General features: G+C 49.9%; 1 protein-coding gene across 2 annotated transcripts in view; it reads right to left on the reverse strand.

The window, feature by feature from the left end:
* Nucleotides 1-793: 793 nt before the first annotated feature.
* Nucleotides 794-16,526, reverse strand: part of TMX3 (thioredoxin related transmembrane protein 3) — a 34,514-nt gene continuing 18,781 nt past the window's right edge. Inside the window, exons 9-16 of one of the 2 annotated variants that reach the window (XM_045850167.1) lie at nt 14,907-14,973; nt 13,857-13,955; nt 12,242-12,299; nt 12,004-12,057; nt 11,144-11,200; nt 7,246-7,375; nt 5,867-5,935; nt 794-4,472 (exon numbers count right to left, since the gene is read on the reverse strand). In XM_045850167.1, the coding sequence (XP_045706123.1) occupies nt 4,197-4,472; nt 5,867-5,935; nt 7,246-7,375; nt 11,144-11,200; nt 12,004-12,057; nt 12,242-12,299; nt 13,857-13,955; nt 14,907-14,973 (810 nt within the window). In that variant the 3' untranslated portion in view covers nt 794-4,196. The remainder of the gene's footprint in view (nt 4,473-5,866; nt 5,936-7,245; nt 7,376-11,143; nt 11,201-12,003; nt 12,058-12,241; nt 12,300-13,856; nt 13,956-14,906; nt 14,974-16,526) is intronic. The other variant, XM_045850168.1, reaches the window with a different exon arrangement.

The following is a 16,526-nucleotide window of genomic DNA, read 5'->3' on the forward strand; positions in this document are numbered from 1 at the left end:
ATCTCCCCGCGTCACAAACAGGGGAGCAGAGAGGCTGTCACCAGCCTCACGCAGGTGGCGCGAGGAAGCAAGGCCTGGGATCCAGGCACAGGGACCTGGCCAGGCGCAGGGACAGGACCGTGGCACTCCCGGGGAATTCCTGCACCGCTGAACAGGCTCCGCCCCCTCGCCGCCGGCGGCCCGTCCTGACCCGCCCCTCGGTGCACCTTCACCAGTTGCGTGGGCACTTTGCGGTCGTTATTCCTGAGCCAGAGCAATTCTCGTTGCGAGACATGCCCACAGTATAACACGCGAAATAGAAAGTTAACACTTAACATCTGTGTGAAGTTTTGTGGGTTTTTTGTTTGTTTGTTTATCACAGGCTCACCCCATTTGAAGCTCATTTATAGAAAACCTTCAGGTGTCAGCCTCGCATTCCTCCATGGCAAGGGGAAAGGGGGGCGTGGCTGAGTCGTGTCCAAAATCGCTACGTGGCAATTGATCAAGGAGTCAAAGCTAATTATTCTAACTTTACATGCTGTAATATTTAAAAGTAATCAGGTTTTAAAAATGCAAAAGGTACCAAACCTACGAATCTCAGGTTCTTGACCATGTGAGGGGACTAGATTAGAATGTTATGTCTCTCCAGTCTGTTCACACTCTAAAACTGTCTCTATAATTACAGACAACTTACAACTTAATAAAAGAGAAAAAGAACGCTTTGTGGAAGATCAGTCTCAGCTGTCCTCTTTGCAGAGAGAATTATTCCTGTCGCAAAAGCACAAAAGATAAACAGCGAAAATAAACAATCACATGTTTTCAATTAATTTATTTTAGAAAAAAACGAAGGTTCACAACGGGTGCCCTAAGGCAGGGTATCAAGATTCAGCTATTAACACAGCTTTCCAAAACCCTTTATAGATTAGTCCACAGTAGAAAATTGTTTGCCCGCTCTCGGACTCACACACATTCAGAAAAAAAAAAATAGGTATTTATAAAAATAAAATGGCAAACTTAACCCCACCAATTAATTGATAGTCTTGAACATTCCGCACTGGTTTACTTGAACAGTGCTGCATCAGAACAGTTGAGTGATTTTCCCCCGTCCTACCTCCGTGTCATAGTGAAGCAATGATGAAAATATTTAAATCACACTTGCACCATCAAAACAAACAAACCCCCCAAACCCTGGAACAAAACACAGCCCCCCAAACAGAACCTCTGCTGTTCAACCCACTCTGTTCAACCTCCACTGAACAGAAACGATAGAGCTAATTGTTTACTCGGACAGACTTCCTTCAACCTGCAGGCATTTGGCTCCTAATGTGACCACTAAATCCAATGCCAGGAAGCAGATTTGTGAAGACAAGGAAAACTCCAGATCTAACCCACCTCTAAGAAGTTTCAGAAGGCAGCAATATTGGCGAAATACTAAAGTGCGCAATACAACAAAGAAGGAGGGTGGCAAAATGCAGTGGGGTGCATAGGCCGAGGTGATGAAAAACACGGACTCTCTCCCTCTGAAACATCTCTGAACATTGTCTGAGCACCAGGCTCAGCAAGAGCGGGCGTGGAGGGTTCTGAGTTTTAGAGATGAGCAGGAGAACTTCATTGCAACTACGAGAGAAGGCGAAGGAGTACAACCTGACCAAGGGTACTCCTTCTCGTGGTACGTGATCACGGTCAGATCCACCTCCGAACTAGGATGAAATCTGTTCTTCCACAAGACTCCTTCACAGATCTACCTTGACTTTGAAGTACTTTTTTCCAGGAATGAAAAGGCATTCCTACTAAGCTCTGACAGCACACTGAAGGGTAAACATAGCAGTGAGTGAAAATTTAAGTGTTTTGTGAGGAGTCTGACAATACCCTGAAGACATGTAACAAGCAAAATATAAATACAAAAAACAAGAAATCAAATTGTTCACTTGCAAACCATCCGCCCACTTTGTTTTCCTAAAAGACACCCGGGTGTGAAGGAGGTGACAGAGACTGAGGCGTCACAACCCTGCACAGACGAGAACACTCAGAAGGCGAGGACCGCTGGACTCGTGTTTGCTGACACACACTGAGTTTCGTTCGGCCTGTTCACCTTGTTTCCTACTGGGCTCCTTCCTCTGATGCCCGAGAAAAGACGAAACGTGCACATGATGGGCATCTGAGAGTGACAGGCAGGGAGCAGAAGCAATGCCCTGCTCCGCCACTTCCTGGGGTTTGACTTCCTTACCAGACTGCGACTCGAGTGGGGCGCCTCGTGCTCACCTCGGCGTCTCAGTGCTGCCCAGCAGGGCCTGACCCCTGGGAGCGTTCGCGTGGACCCCCGAAAGCACCCCTCCTTGCTCAGTGGAGCGGAATCTACTGCAGCAGGATTAACAGCATTTATCTCCCACTTCCATTCAAGAGCATTTCGCTCTAGAACTCCCTGTGACTGCAGATGTGACTCGTTAAAGACAGTCAGGGGTGCTGAACCTAAGAATGAGCCGTTGCCCCATGCTGATTAAGCACAGGACTCAGCGGCAGAGTCGCCAGCAACCCCGCAGGACCGGAGACGCGGTTTCAGTTCAGCTGTGCCCAGCACGGCGTCAGGAATGGCCGGCGGCTGCCCGAGACGACTTCAGTGTCAGGACCACGAATTACTTACTGTTAAAGTGAATGAACATTTTTACTTTTATTTTTTGTTTAAAGATTTTATTTGTTTACTTTTAGAGAGGGGGAGGGAGGGAGAAAGAGAGAGAGAGAGAAGCATCAATGTGTCGTTGCCTCTTGTGCACTCCCCTTACTGGGGACCTGGCCTGCAACCCAGGCCTGTGCCCTGACTGGGAATCGAACCAAGGACCCTTTGGTTTGCAGGCCAGCACTCAATCCACTAAAGCCACACCAGCCAGGGCTGAATGAACATTTTTCAGTGTTTACTAAAATTCTTCATATTGGGTAACTCAACTACTCAATCAATGACTAGTCACCTAAATAAAAGCCACCTAATAAAAATCCCACACTTAGGTAAAACAAAGGCCTTGAAGAGAAGCTCATCTACAATAGGCATATCAAACTATTACTTACAAAGTACCAAGGTTTTGCCTGACTGGGGAGCGAACCCCTGTGTTATTCCACGGACAGAGAAGACGACCGGCCGGAAGGGCAGACGGGGCTGGGGGGGTGCGGGGGCCTGGCTGACCCCTTCCGGCAGCGACCAGGACTCTGCAGGCGGGCTGCCCGTGCCCCTCACCACGCACCAAGAACCCAGCCGTGCCCGTAACCCCACGTGACAGACGCATGACCACACACTGTCCACGTGTCCGTGCGCGTGCACACGCACAGAGGCACGTCAGACAAGTCACCACGAAGCTGTCGTTCCAGAAACATAAGAGACTACGACATACATTACTTTTCACAAAGCAGCAGGGCTGCTGATCAAAGGGTATTTTTAGAAGAGACCGCATGTTAGGAAACAGGGAAATCGAGCGGGCGGCCCCGCCCCAGGGGGCAGGGGTGACAAGGCCCCTCCCCTCCTCAGGTGGCTGCGGGGACGCCGGCCTCTGTGGGCCGGCGTGTGCTCTGAGAGCCGGCTCCAGGTGGGTCTGGTTATGCTGCAGAGATGAAACATCAGACTCTCTTTTGCCACTATATAGGAAAATTCTATAATGCAACTAAGTACAAAATTAAAAAGTAACATTTCCTCTCCTTTAAAAAATAAGAAAATAAGATGGCTATGCTCTATAAAACCAAATGCTTAAAATTTCATAATCTTAATTTGAGCTGTGGAAAAAGGTATTAGTTCTCCTTAAAGTGACTACATTGTAAAGACATAACTTTGTCCATATAAATCTTATCCAAAATATACGAGGATGGTGGTGGGAGGTGGCAGTCTTGCTTTTCTCTGTCAAACACGTAGCTCTCCCTGCCTGAGGGCTCACACGTGCGCCCAGGGACCCCACCGCCGCCGCCGCCCGGCGTTCAGACACGGAGACAGAGCGTGCGCGCGGCCCGCTCCGGGGTGACGTCCCACGTCCCATGGGTGGGCCTCGGCGGGGCGCTCTCCGTGTCCGACAGGCCACTGCTCCCGGCGCCGGCCACCCCCACGTTTACGAAGAACTACTTTACTCCATGCGGCTGATGTTAGCAAAATACAAATACCTCGTCGTCCGCTGTAAAGACCATGATTAAACGTCTGAATTCAATAAATAGACTCTTTACTAATTTGAAACCCTAGCGCGGTCTCAGTCCGTCTTCTTTTCCAGCACGTCCTTGGGCCCCCGCCCGGCGGGCCCCGGCGAGAGCCCGCTCCCCGGCTCCGGCGGCCCCCGGCTCTCCACCGCAGCCGCCTCCCGGCCCTCCGGGCCCCCGAGCTCGCTCTGGGGCGCCTCGTACCGCTCCTCCTCGATGTAATTGCCCTCCGGGTCGGCTATGTAGATGCCGTAGCACATGATGCTGATGACACCCAGAGGCAGGCCGAAGAGGAAGCAGCCCATGAAGGGGGAGCTCTTGAATATCGACTGCGGAGAGAGAACGACAGTCAGTTCCCGCGGGCAGCGTGAGGGGCTGCGACCCCACCGGCCCTGGTCCCCTGCTGCCGCCCGACCACCCCAGGTCCCTGCTTCCACAGTGACCGCCACGTCAAAGACACAGTGCGAGAGAGAAGCTGTGTGTGTGTGTGTGTGTGTGTGTGTGTGTGTGTGTCCATGTGTGTGCACGTGCACCAGCCACTGGCAGGAGACACAGGCACCAAGTGCTGTACGGCCGCGCTAACGATGATTCCCATCCCCACGGGAACCACACAGGGCGCTGCCTGACGGCTCCCCTGGCTGGGGGAGCCTGCTCACCCCACCAGAGGGCTGCCGTTTGCACAGTGAAGGGGCACACACGCTCTCTTCGCGTGCATTTAACGCTTGTTCACGTGTCTGGTCAGCAGTGAGGCCGCCACATCAACTTAGCCACGCCCCTCGATCTGCACACCACCTCAGCCCCCAGGAAAGGAGGGGCCATCTGCCCGGCTAGGCTTTCCCACGGCGGCCCGTGCTGTGGGCTGCGACTCTGACTCTCCAGGGCCATGGGGACAAGCGCAGAGGGCGCACGTCCCCGTGGACTGAGCGGACAGGAGAAAGCTTCCTAAAACCTGGTGTTTGAGGCAGGAACTTAAGAGTGAGGAGGAGCTGGCCGCCCCCGCACGGCGTGAACGCAGGGAGAAGCCCTCGGAGGCTGGAGGCTCGAGGCGGCACCGAAGCCCAAGGGGGACCCGTCGTGGAGGGGCGCGGCGTGGGCCGGAGGCAGGGAAGGGGAGACGGGCAGCCAGCAGAAGGCCGGGCAGCAGCTGGTGAGGTGCCGAGGGCCCGCCCGTGCTGGTGCCCACGGGGAGGGAAGGGGGGTCGCTCACAAGCCGAAGGATGCAAGGAGGAGTGCCACGGGAACCAGTTCTCACCAGCAGTTAGCTGTGGTTCTGAGCACTGCCTCTGGGTGCGATGCCCGGCAACACCCAGGAGGCAGCGAGAGAGGCAGCCAGGAGTTTAAGGAAGGCTCGGGCCCACTCAGGCCGGCCTCTGCTGTCACAGTAGAGAGGCTGCTGAGCACGCTCAGCAAGGAGGGCTCAGGTGCAAGGGCCCGACAGGGGCAGAGTGGTCAGGGGACTGACAGACACCCGAAGTGAGGCTGTGACGTTATGGACCCTGGATTCCACTCACTCATTCACCGTAAGGAAAGGCAGTACCAGAGGAAAAGTTTCCACCTGATGAACATGACTTCTTACCGTAAATACAGACTTCTTGCTACCTTGCAAATCAAGATATTTACCCAACCCTTTCAAATCGCAGATCTTACCTTAGTGAGACACAAAGAACCTGTATACCAACACATCGTCAATTACCAAGAAGTCACACAAACTGTCACGACTTACCACGACAGTCGATTTGGCATCGAACACCATTCTTTTCAATCTCTGCAGAATGCTGTCACCTCCTTGGGCCTTAAATTTGACAGGAAGAGACAATTACATTGTTAATTTAAGTACCATTATTTCATTTTTCTGTCCCATAACCTAAAACTGCTGGCCCAGGGCGGAGGGCGGACTGCACGACGCACCTGAAGAGCCAGCCGGTTTCGCCCTGGCCCACCTTCCGCCGCTCCCTGTGCGAACGCACACTCTCCCCCAGGAGCACGCCTCCCCTGGCTCTCCGCCCCCCGCCGACCACCCCCCACCGCAGTCCAGGCCTGCTCGGTTTCTGAGCTGAACGACACAGCTCAGCGCTGGGCGCTGCAGGGCTACTTGCTGCTGTGCATGGAACGTTCCCCTAAGGACGAAGCTCAAAAAAACCAAAACCAAACAAACAAACAAACAAAAAAAAAAACGCTGAAGGGCGGGCAGAGACAGAAAACTCCCGGGACCACCCATCAGAGCCCTGGCCTCCAGCCCGCCCTGAAGCCTGCCCCGTCCCTGGGTTCCGTAGCGACGCGAGCCAGCGAGACCGCTCTGCTGCTCGACAGTCCGCGCTGGGTGTCACTAGCCTACGAAGAGAAGGGCTCTCGGGCACACACACGTTCCTTTCGCAAACACAGAGTCCCTACTGTGTGATTTCCAAAGCAGAAATCCTTGTTACTCGGGGAGCCAGCTTTCAGAGACAGTCAGTGTAAAGCGGAAGGAAGTGTCACAAAACAACCGACTTCCACGGAGGCACAGACACCCGTGCTTTCTTCCCCACTCCAGCCTGCCGGTGTGCCGCTTCATGAGCCTCTGACATGAGCGGCAACAACATGAAAACGCCACAGTGAGATTTACAGAAAAAAACAGGAAGGTAAAAACTATCGTTCGTTATTTCTGAGAAATATTCCACAGGATCCAGAAGTCTCCACTGTGGCTCCGAATCTCAGTACAAAACTGGGGTCTCGTTCACCGGTTTCCTTGGAAAACCGATCTGAATCCCATCACCCAGCCGTGCCCGGGCCCGAGGACGGTCCGAGAGCCGGGGAAGGCCACTCCCGGACAGCTCTGCGGACCTGAGCACCCTGCACCCGACTCTGATGCCGGCAGCACCTCCCAATCCCTGTGACGACCACACATGCCCCCAAATAACCCATGAGCAGCCTCTGCCGCAGAAGAACCGTCCGGGTGTCAGAGAATGTGGCGCTGTCCGCAAGGTGCGCAAGGCGAGGCACGGAGCCGACGCCCACACCCCTCCCCAGGTGGGGGCCGAGGCTCCCTTCTGGAACCACAGGCAAGAACTGCCTTCCCCTCCCCCGCCGCCTCCCAGCGTCCTCTGAAGTGCACGGACAACTCACCTGCACTGCGCCGTCCAGAACGCTGCGGATGAACTGGACCATGTCCTCGGTGCTCGTCACCTGCCTGTCCAGCAGGAAGTACTGCTGGTTTGAAGTGTTCAGTACAACTACAGTTGGGACTTTCACGTCACTGGAAACGGAGACCAAAGAAATCAAGATGCATGTTAAACACACAGATAACAAGCATTCTGATATTTATATTTTGTGTAACTGTAATTACAAAAAGAGGGAGCTATATTAATAGCTTTGCCTCCTTTTGCCTGCATGAAGAAAATTTCAAGTTTTGCATCAGTTTTAAAAAATAGCTAAACTGAGATTTCGTGAAGAACATTCTAACACATACTACGAGACAGCTGAGCTTTCACATTTACACCGAGGGATAAAAACTGTGATGTGCACAGTGTGAGTCTCCGGGTCGCATCGCTCCTGGCCACAGGCGTGCTCTCGCCCCCGTCACTGCTGGGCATCCACAGCCCCACCCACAGCCCACCGCACAGCCCACGACCGAGTAACGGCACTCGGGGGCCGGGGATCTGAGTGGGAGAGTGTGGTCTCTGCATTCACGCTGCCTGTGTTCACATCGAGGGCTTTCCTGGAATTTGGTGTTCAAGCTTAATGCTTTTTGTTTGCACACTAATAAAAGTGTGGGGACAGCTATCTTGCTATAGAATTAAATGAAAAAAGTCAAGTTTAAGCATGCAGCGCAGTGCCTTGCACGTAACACACGCGTGTACAGTAAGCACCGCTCCAAATTCCGCAAACTCCCACGACCCCACAGGGCAGGGCGGGGCAGGACAGGCGTGGGTTCACAGCTGACCACACAGAAAATAACACAGTAAGTGGTGAATAACAGTAAAATAAAGCCCCGCACATTCACAACCACAAGCCCGCTTCTGCCCACCCCTGTACGTCACCCCCGCCCTCCAGCCACCACGGTAACTATAATGCCACCAACGCGTCACTCCACTGGGACAGTTCACTCTTTCCTCTGGAAGGCAGGCTTTGCACAGTCGTGAAAGGTGTGTAACGCCGTATGTCACCTACACGCCGGTTCACAGTTAGCTGTATGTCTACTGAGAGTGTTACCCAAAAGGAGGAAACTCCACAGTGGACACAGTTGACGGCGCTGGTGACTACCCATCGGTGCCTCTGTCCCCACGCCGCGCCCTTTCCCCAGGGAGGGAAATGCGCCTATCGGACCCTGACCCTGACCCTGGGGCTCGCTCCGGGGAAGGCAGGAGGGGCCAAGCAGCTGTGCCTGCAGAGCCGGGCTCACCTTCCCGTGCTGTGACTGTGCAAGGACAACACGGCCAAGAAACTATCCTCCCAAGGTCAAGGACAATACAGCCGTGTGGAGCAGCCCAGAACCTAAACGGCGTTTGGAGGCACGTCCAGCTGTGCCCGGCCGCTCAGCCGAGCCCGACCAGGGAGAGAGAACACGGGACCCCACTGGAAGCCGCTGGGTGTCCGGGCCCACTGCCCACAGTCACTCACCAGGCAGCGGTAACCTAGCGGGTCAGTGACGTCCACTCACGTGGGAATGGAAGATGACACCTCATTCTGTTTCCTCTTAATTGTAGGCACAGAAACCATTTGCAACATAATTTAATAGACCCAAAATTTGGTAATATACTAGTTTTGAGAAAAATTTAAAAAATATGGTCAATGTTGCAATGTAATGATTTCTATAATATGTATTTGCCATAAGTTAAAAATATTTTAGGCATCAATACCCCTAAAATTCCACTTATCTGCCAATATTAATGTTGCTGAGTTAATAGCTTAGGGAGCAGGAAAGAACTGAAATTGAGAACTGAAGCTCTAACGTACTTGCTGGCATCCGTCGGCACATTATTTAACTCCTCCGAGTTTCTTCTAAGAAATTTGAATTTCCTCACGTACATGAAACGGAGACAGCCCCAGCACTGGGACACCTTACTGAGCTGCTACACAAGTTAGAAAATACACACTGACTGCTCTGTGCAGTGTGGCGCAGCGAAGTGCTCAGTAAGGACTTCTCATTATTATTACATAACCATCACTCCACGCCTTCTCTCTCTTGGAAAAAAGTCAAACCCAAAAATATGAATAAGAAAAAACCCAACCACCGCAAACTAAAAGGGATTGGTGGTAGAAATTGTTCTTGTTCTTTGACCGTAACTGTTGCTCAAAAGTTCGACTATCTCACCACGCACGTTAGAAACAATGTGAAGGAATGTCCATCCACCTCTACATATTCTGAGTATGATCTTGGGTCAAACGGTTGTTCATTGGACCCAACCTGCTTTGGGCTTTTGCAAACACTGTTTAACGGAATCAATATACTGGCTTGCCGAGAAGCTGTTATAATGGTCGTACCAAAGTCCCTGGTGTGTGTGTGTGTGTGTGTAAAATAGCCTATTCCAAATATATTTCTATCACAGAATATCACCCTTTATGAGATTATACAGCACAGCAATTTCTCTCAGGCTTCTACAGTGTCAACCATACTCCTATAGGAGTGATTTTATAGGCAGAGACATGTAAATATTGTTTTTCTCCTTTGTATTGAATATTAAAAACTCATGGCCCAACTTTTCAAGTACCTTTAATAACTGTATAGATTCTTTATTTTATTTTCCTTTGTCTTGTCTTGATTTCTTAATTATATATTATCCTGTACTTTGCATCTCTGGTAAACCCTCTTAAACTGGAGTTAAGAGGGATAATAAGTTGAATGTAAATGAAAATAAAAGGTAAAACTACTTTATGGTTTTAGGCTTGTAACTGAAAATTAACAAATGACCCTTGGAGTTTGTAAGTTCAGTTTTTTATTTCCCCCGTGTTACCTGGAAATCGAAAGACTCTAACTTAGCCCAAGGCACTGCATCGACGAACAAAGGCGTTTGCTACACCCGTGCTCCCGAGCAAAGCCAGAGAGACCCACACACGGCACCGTGCCCCGAGTGGGCCTGGCAGGGCGCCTGTCTGTGGGAGCTTGCCCCCTTCACGCCCGGGGCTACTGTGGCATTCCACCCCGCTCCTAGGCAACCACTCTGCTGCCACCTCTTGGGTTTGCTTTCGAGCTCTGCTGGAAACAGCCCCTCTGCATCCATCCTTCTGCTAACTTCTCCTTCTTTAGAACTTCTCTTAATTAGTGCCTCCTCTGGCGAGCGCTTCCTGAGCCCTTCCACCTTAGTGTGCAACAGGGTGGGGGTGGGAAGCGCTCTGATGTCAGGACCCTCTGACACACAGACCTTCATAGTAATAACCTGCAGTCTTACCCAGTGTACCACAGGCATCTGAAGACAGACTCTAACCTACCAATTTTCTGCATCAACAGTGCCGAACACAGTATATGACATATAGTAAATACTCATTAATTTCCACTGAATTGAGTAGGTTCTTATTTGGAATGTGTTAATTCAGTATAGGTATGGCAAATGATTCCTAATATAAACTTTATGAAGTGACAAATCTGAACTTTACATCATAAATATAATTGATGAAGTTTCCATATTTTGCCTCTGAAGTTATTTTAGTCTGTTAAATTCTTCTAGGATGGCAATTAATTCTTGAATACTAAAAATTTTCTACTTAAAATTCTTCATTAAAACTGAACTCCAGGTAAGGTGTGTATGAAACAAAAACTACAAAATTTATAAGTTTCTGAATATCCTCTTTCAAAATAATATAAATTATTAACTGACTTTGGACACACGTTTTTAGTCGATCAATGTGAAAGCTGTAAAGACAGCTCTAAACACTACAGGGAAACATTTGGTGGGAGAACGGCTGCACCAGCATCCAGCCCATGTCTGCTCTGCTCGGCTCCCGTCCTCCTGTCCGTCCGTCAGACACACAAACTTAAAAAATGGATAGAATTCATCGTGAAATCATTTAACCAGCTAGTACTTACTCCATCAGCAAGGAATTTATATAGTCATTCCCATCCATATGTCCAAACTGAAAATCTCTAGCCAACAACAACCATAGGGAAAAAAAGAGAAAGAGAGCAATATTTAACACAAAAAAGAACTGAGCTTAGTAAGCATGTAAACACTAAACATTTAACATACAAATCACATACAATAATGTAGGAAAGTGCATATTCCTACAGGTTTTTCAGATACAAATACACGTAAGTAAAATTAAATAAATTCTAAGATACTGTTCATATGTATTTAAAAAGGCAGTACGAGCTTTTCTATCTGAAACATGTTTAAGGACAGTACACTCTCTAAAATAGGACCACTCAGAAGATGCTCATTCTGTGTAACAGAAGAAACACAAATACATATCCCTGATACATCATTAGATGATTCAATAAAAAGGGAATAGTAATTAAATAATGTAACATTTGTACTGACCGTCTCTTATGTCAGCAACAAACAGAATGCTCAATTAAGCACATGGCAAAATATCACTTATTTCTGTGTTCCCGGGTCATTCTCTGAGTTCCTGTCCGAGCATCCCGGCCCACCCGGCTTGTGACTGCTCACGCCACCCCATCTCAGTGCAGGAGCAGCACGCGTGCATGCCTTCTCACCGCCAGCCTCCTCCCAAACCCCGTCAAGAGGCAGGCGTGACGCACATTTGCTGATGGGCCACGTCAGCAAACTGCAAGTCCAGACAATTCACACAGAAGTGCAACATGCTGTCGTTCACTTCAGCTGCGGACGCACCTTGGAAAGCAGGAAGCACTGCTACGCTGGCTCACTGCATTACCAAACACAGTTGAACAAAAACAAAGGAACTGTCCAGAGTGCCAGTACCTACCTGTGGAACTGATCTCTGTAATCTCTAGCAACTTCTTGAATGACTGACTTCAATCTGTAGAAGTAACAACACAAGAATATTTCGTTTTTTTTCACCTGACTCACGAGTCATAATTACTCAATTCTAAAATCTATTGCCTACCGCCGCAGGAAAAGACACCATGGTAAGTCTACCTGAAGCCATGCAAAGTCTGAAGTAGGTGATATTTGAAGCTTACAACGATTTCAAGGCACTGTACCTGGTATGTTCCACTGATGCGTTTTTCTCATCAATAACTGCAATAGCCACAAGCTTTCCTGAAATTAAGAATGACATACGTAAATTCAATAACCCTCGTTACACAAACTTGTCAATTATTACCATAGCTGTGAATTGGGAATTAGTAAACATTGCTTCTAGAAGTTAATTTCAACAATCTTACATGTCATTCTCAGGAAAGTAAATCAGTGAGTCAACTCTAAGTAGTAAGTTCCCGCCCAACTGCCATCCTCAAGATGTAAACAATAGTGAATATTTAATTATGTGTATACAAAAACTGTACTTTTTCACACAACCCACAAAACAATTCAGTGGTTTGTCAGAAGCATAAAACATAAGAAATAAGCTGATAAAAGACATTTACCATTAATTACTGTAGCTCTATGATATGTAACGAGAGTGATTTTTATACTGCTATTCCCTTTGGTACCATGAGTCACTACCTGCCAGTAATCACACACAAAATAAGACGGACTGGAAGTCCCTCAGCCCTCCACAGCACACAAGTCACAGTCATCTCCGATGTCCCCTGGGAGGCCAGTGGACCCTCGGTGCGTGTCACGGTCTAGGCCTGGGGGGACGGCGGTGAAGCTCCGGCGCCTGTCGCTGTGTGACTCAACCTCGGTAAATTAGCTTACTTTGGAAACGAGCGCCCATTTCGAAGTGACTGGGAGAGCTGAGTGCAAGTACAGGCACGGAAACGTGGGGACGGTTTCTGGCTCAGAGCAGGTACAGCAATGCAGGATTCGACGGGCCACCTCACAACACCATCCCCACCCCTTGGTGCTCCTCCCCCCCAGCGCCAGGCTGCTCCATGCGTCTCCCATTCTCCACAATCGGGGCCCACTCCTTCACCCCTCGGCTGAAAACGTCAGTTCACGATGAGTTCCTCTCTTGAAACATCATTTCTCCTAAAAAACACTGAGCGTTTAGTTTCCCCATTCTCTAAATTGAAACTGTACTTCCATCCTGTTCACTGTAAAGTTATGAACGGGAACAAATGTGACAATGATAAGCAGGACCTATTTCCCATTTGTAATTCATTATAAATCTACAAAAGGCTCCTTACAACGTCCACGGTTAGCTCCCCAAGCTTTGTGCAGTTTGCGTCTATGAGACCACAAAGTGAGCTCCGCACAGCGTTCACTTCTGCGTCTGCGTACACGGCTGTGCCTGCCGCTTTGGACCACGGGACCGGGAGAATCCAGGCCCGTCTGGGGCCCGTGTTCCCTCACAGGCTGAAGCGGGCTCTGAAGGTGGGTGAGTCCCCCTCGGCCCCTGTTACAAACATCGGCCTCCTGAGGGCGCCTTCCCGGAGGGCTGCTCCTCTCTCTGACCCAGGCTCCCTCCTCTGGGGCCCTCAGCCCCGCCAGCGAGCAGCGGGGCCCCCCTAGCTCAGCGCTGACCCACAGACAAAGGTGTGCGCTCTGGTAACATTCGTGTAAATTCTCACGAGTGAGCACTGGCACGCAGGCCTACAGAGGGAATGAAACTGTTGCATCGAGCCTAAACCTCATGTGCTACAGAATCGGACTTAAGCGACCCATCAAGGAGGAGTCCTGCCGCGCGGCGGAGAGCCGTGTGCATGTTTGTACCCGTGTCTCCCAGTTCATACAGGAGGAAGCCGTCCACAGTCAGGTAGTTCTGAAACCTCTCCCTGTTGATCCAAGCTGACAGGTCGCCATCCTCATACTCTGAAAAACCAAAGCAAGTTGATAATTGTAGTGTAAATGTCTTCGAAATGTTTGTGTGTTCCACTCTAGTAATTATGTATAAAATGCCAGGATCGTAACCTTAACTTCATCAATTCCATTTGCAGGGGCGTGTTTTACACAAACACAGCATATACGAGAGGCCTAAGGCACAGAATGATTCTTCCGAGTTTGCTGCCCTGCCCTGCCTGCCGAGTACCTTTCAGAACTGCGGGAGCAGGTGCTGGATAATGTCAAGGAATTACTGTTCATTTTGTTAGGTGCTATAACAGCATATGGTTGCTTAAACAAAAAAAGTCCACCTTTTAAAGAGCTGGGTATGAAGCACACAATAACGAAATGCAATTGGGTTTTGCTTTTGACACTTCAACAAGGAACGGAGCTCGTTGAAGCAAATGCGGGTAAGAGCTACCTGGGTGACGGGCAGGTACGCGGGGACGTATTACTCTAGGACTATGCTTGCTATCAGTTATGTTGAATACAATAAACACATTTTTAGAACAGACTGACGTTTGCTTCAGGGAGGAGGTGCTGAGGAGCGGCCCTCCCGTCGAGGGGGGAGAGCGGAAGGTGGAAAAGAAAATGCCAGGCGTCACCACTACTAATCATTTATCATTTCTTCACATTTTTGTGTGTCTGAAATGCACTTTTTTAAAACTTAACTTTGGAATATTTTAAAGTAACACATAGAAATTGCATAGGATCCCTCTCTCAAAAAGGAAGATAACCTAACCAAGAAACCCCCCAAAAACCCAAAACAAAGAACACTAACAGGGAAAACTACAGCTGTAGGGTAAGGAAAAGGTGCCAGTCACTGAACCAACTGGCGGGAGCTGCTGCGGCAGTGACGTTTACTCCCCAGTCCGCCAACACGGAGTCCCGGGACAGGCCTGTGCGCTGGAAACTCCCACCCGAGCTGAGCGCGGGACTCACCGTCGTAAACGAAGTGCGTCCCGTCTTTGAAAACGAGCACGGCCGGCAGCTCCTTCAGCGTCACGTACTGCAAAGATCAGGCGTGTCAGCGGTCTTATCACTGAGGACTGTTCAACTGGCAGCTATGATTTCAAAATTATTAAAGGATACCAGAAACACAGAAGAACCTAACAGTGACAAGATTGTCACGAACAGTTACAAAGAGAACACTGGTCCCCCCAGCTCATCCAAGCGCTGCGCGTGGTCTCTCTTTGCACACCCATCTCGCACGTGCCTGCTCCCCGAGTAAGGACTATGGAATAGAATAGGCTCAGAGTTGACAACAGCCCGAGCCGTCCATGGTGAGAAGTAAAGGATAAGAGCACGTGAAGAGGCTGAAAGGCAGGGCCTAGGGTGTCACTGGGCCCCGGTAGGTTCAAGCCCTCCCCTACCACTCCCTGCCGTGCGGGGAGGCCACCCCCTGGCCCAGGGAGTCAGCTCCCTCCGCTGAAGACCGAGCACGCGGACCCCCACCTCCAGGGAGCTAGGGGGTGGATCGGCTAACATACGTGAGAGCAGGCTGAAACTGCCAAGTGCTGTACAAATGGGAACTTATAATGGTAATTAGCAATAAGGGATTCATTCAGAAGGTAGCTGCTTCCTACACGTGTGTTGTAATTATTTCAAAACAGTAAAATTACAGAAGGGAAATCAGTATTAGAGCAAGAGAGATGTAATTTGGGTATTACGTGAGTGTGGTAATACTGAAAGTATCAACAAACAAATAAAGGAATCAGCAGATAACTAATAAAATAACAATAAAAATAAAAACGCCATCCTGCAAAGACTGCAGAGGGGAGAGGGCCTCTATCTCAGGGAGCACTGAAGGGTCCGGCCACGTTACTACCGCAGAGCGAGCGGCAGGGCACCAGGAACACAGCTATTTTAGGGGCGGGGCAGGTGAGGCTCCGCCTCCGAGCTCACCGACGTCCCCGGCTCTGAGTAAGGAAGCCCCCACGGGACCCTGAGCCTCCTCTCCTCTTCCCCCGCGTTCCTGTAAACTCCACTCTTCTGTGACAGTCAACTGTCTGCACGACAATCTTCGCCTTCCATCTGCAAATGTCCCTCAGTCAGAAACTGTCCTAATTCATCTCTGTATCTCTTTACTACACCTGTTGAGGTTTTCATAAATGCCAGTCGTAAAGCCAAGGAAGCCTTGCGTGACCACACATGAAAATTCAAAATTTGGCAAGAACACATAAAATCAGGGGCTTTGTCCTTAGTTGAGAGTCCCTTATGAAAATGAAAACCCTCCTATTATTCTGAAATGACTATTACTCTAGCAGTCTTTTGCAGCCACATACTCAGAAGTAAAAGGGAGATGACAAATACTGATATTTGCAGGAATAATTAAAGAAAGCTAAAAAATAACTGGCTGAGAAGGCTAGTAATAAAAATGACACCTAACAACCAAGAAGTCTGCCCCGAGCAAGCAAGCGCTGCCCGTGTCCACCCCGACCCCGACTCTGGGTCCCGGGGTGTCGGTCTGACTTGAGTGTCACCTGAGGACCAACAGGGAGCGTGTCCCGTGGTGCTGGTCCTGGGAGGCAGCCGGCCCGCCGGCACACCCCCAGGGAAGCT

This window comes from Phyllostomus hastatus, unplaced genomic scaffold, assembly GCF_019186645.2.
Source record: "Phyllostomus hastatus isolate PE091 unplaced genomic scaffold, TTU_PhHast_1.1 phas_contig_80, whole genome shotgun sequence".
Taxonomy (NCBI): Eukaryota; Metazoa; Chordata; class Mammalia; order Chiroptera; family Phyllostomidae; genus Phyllostomus; species Phyllostomus hastatus.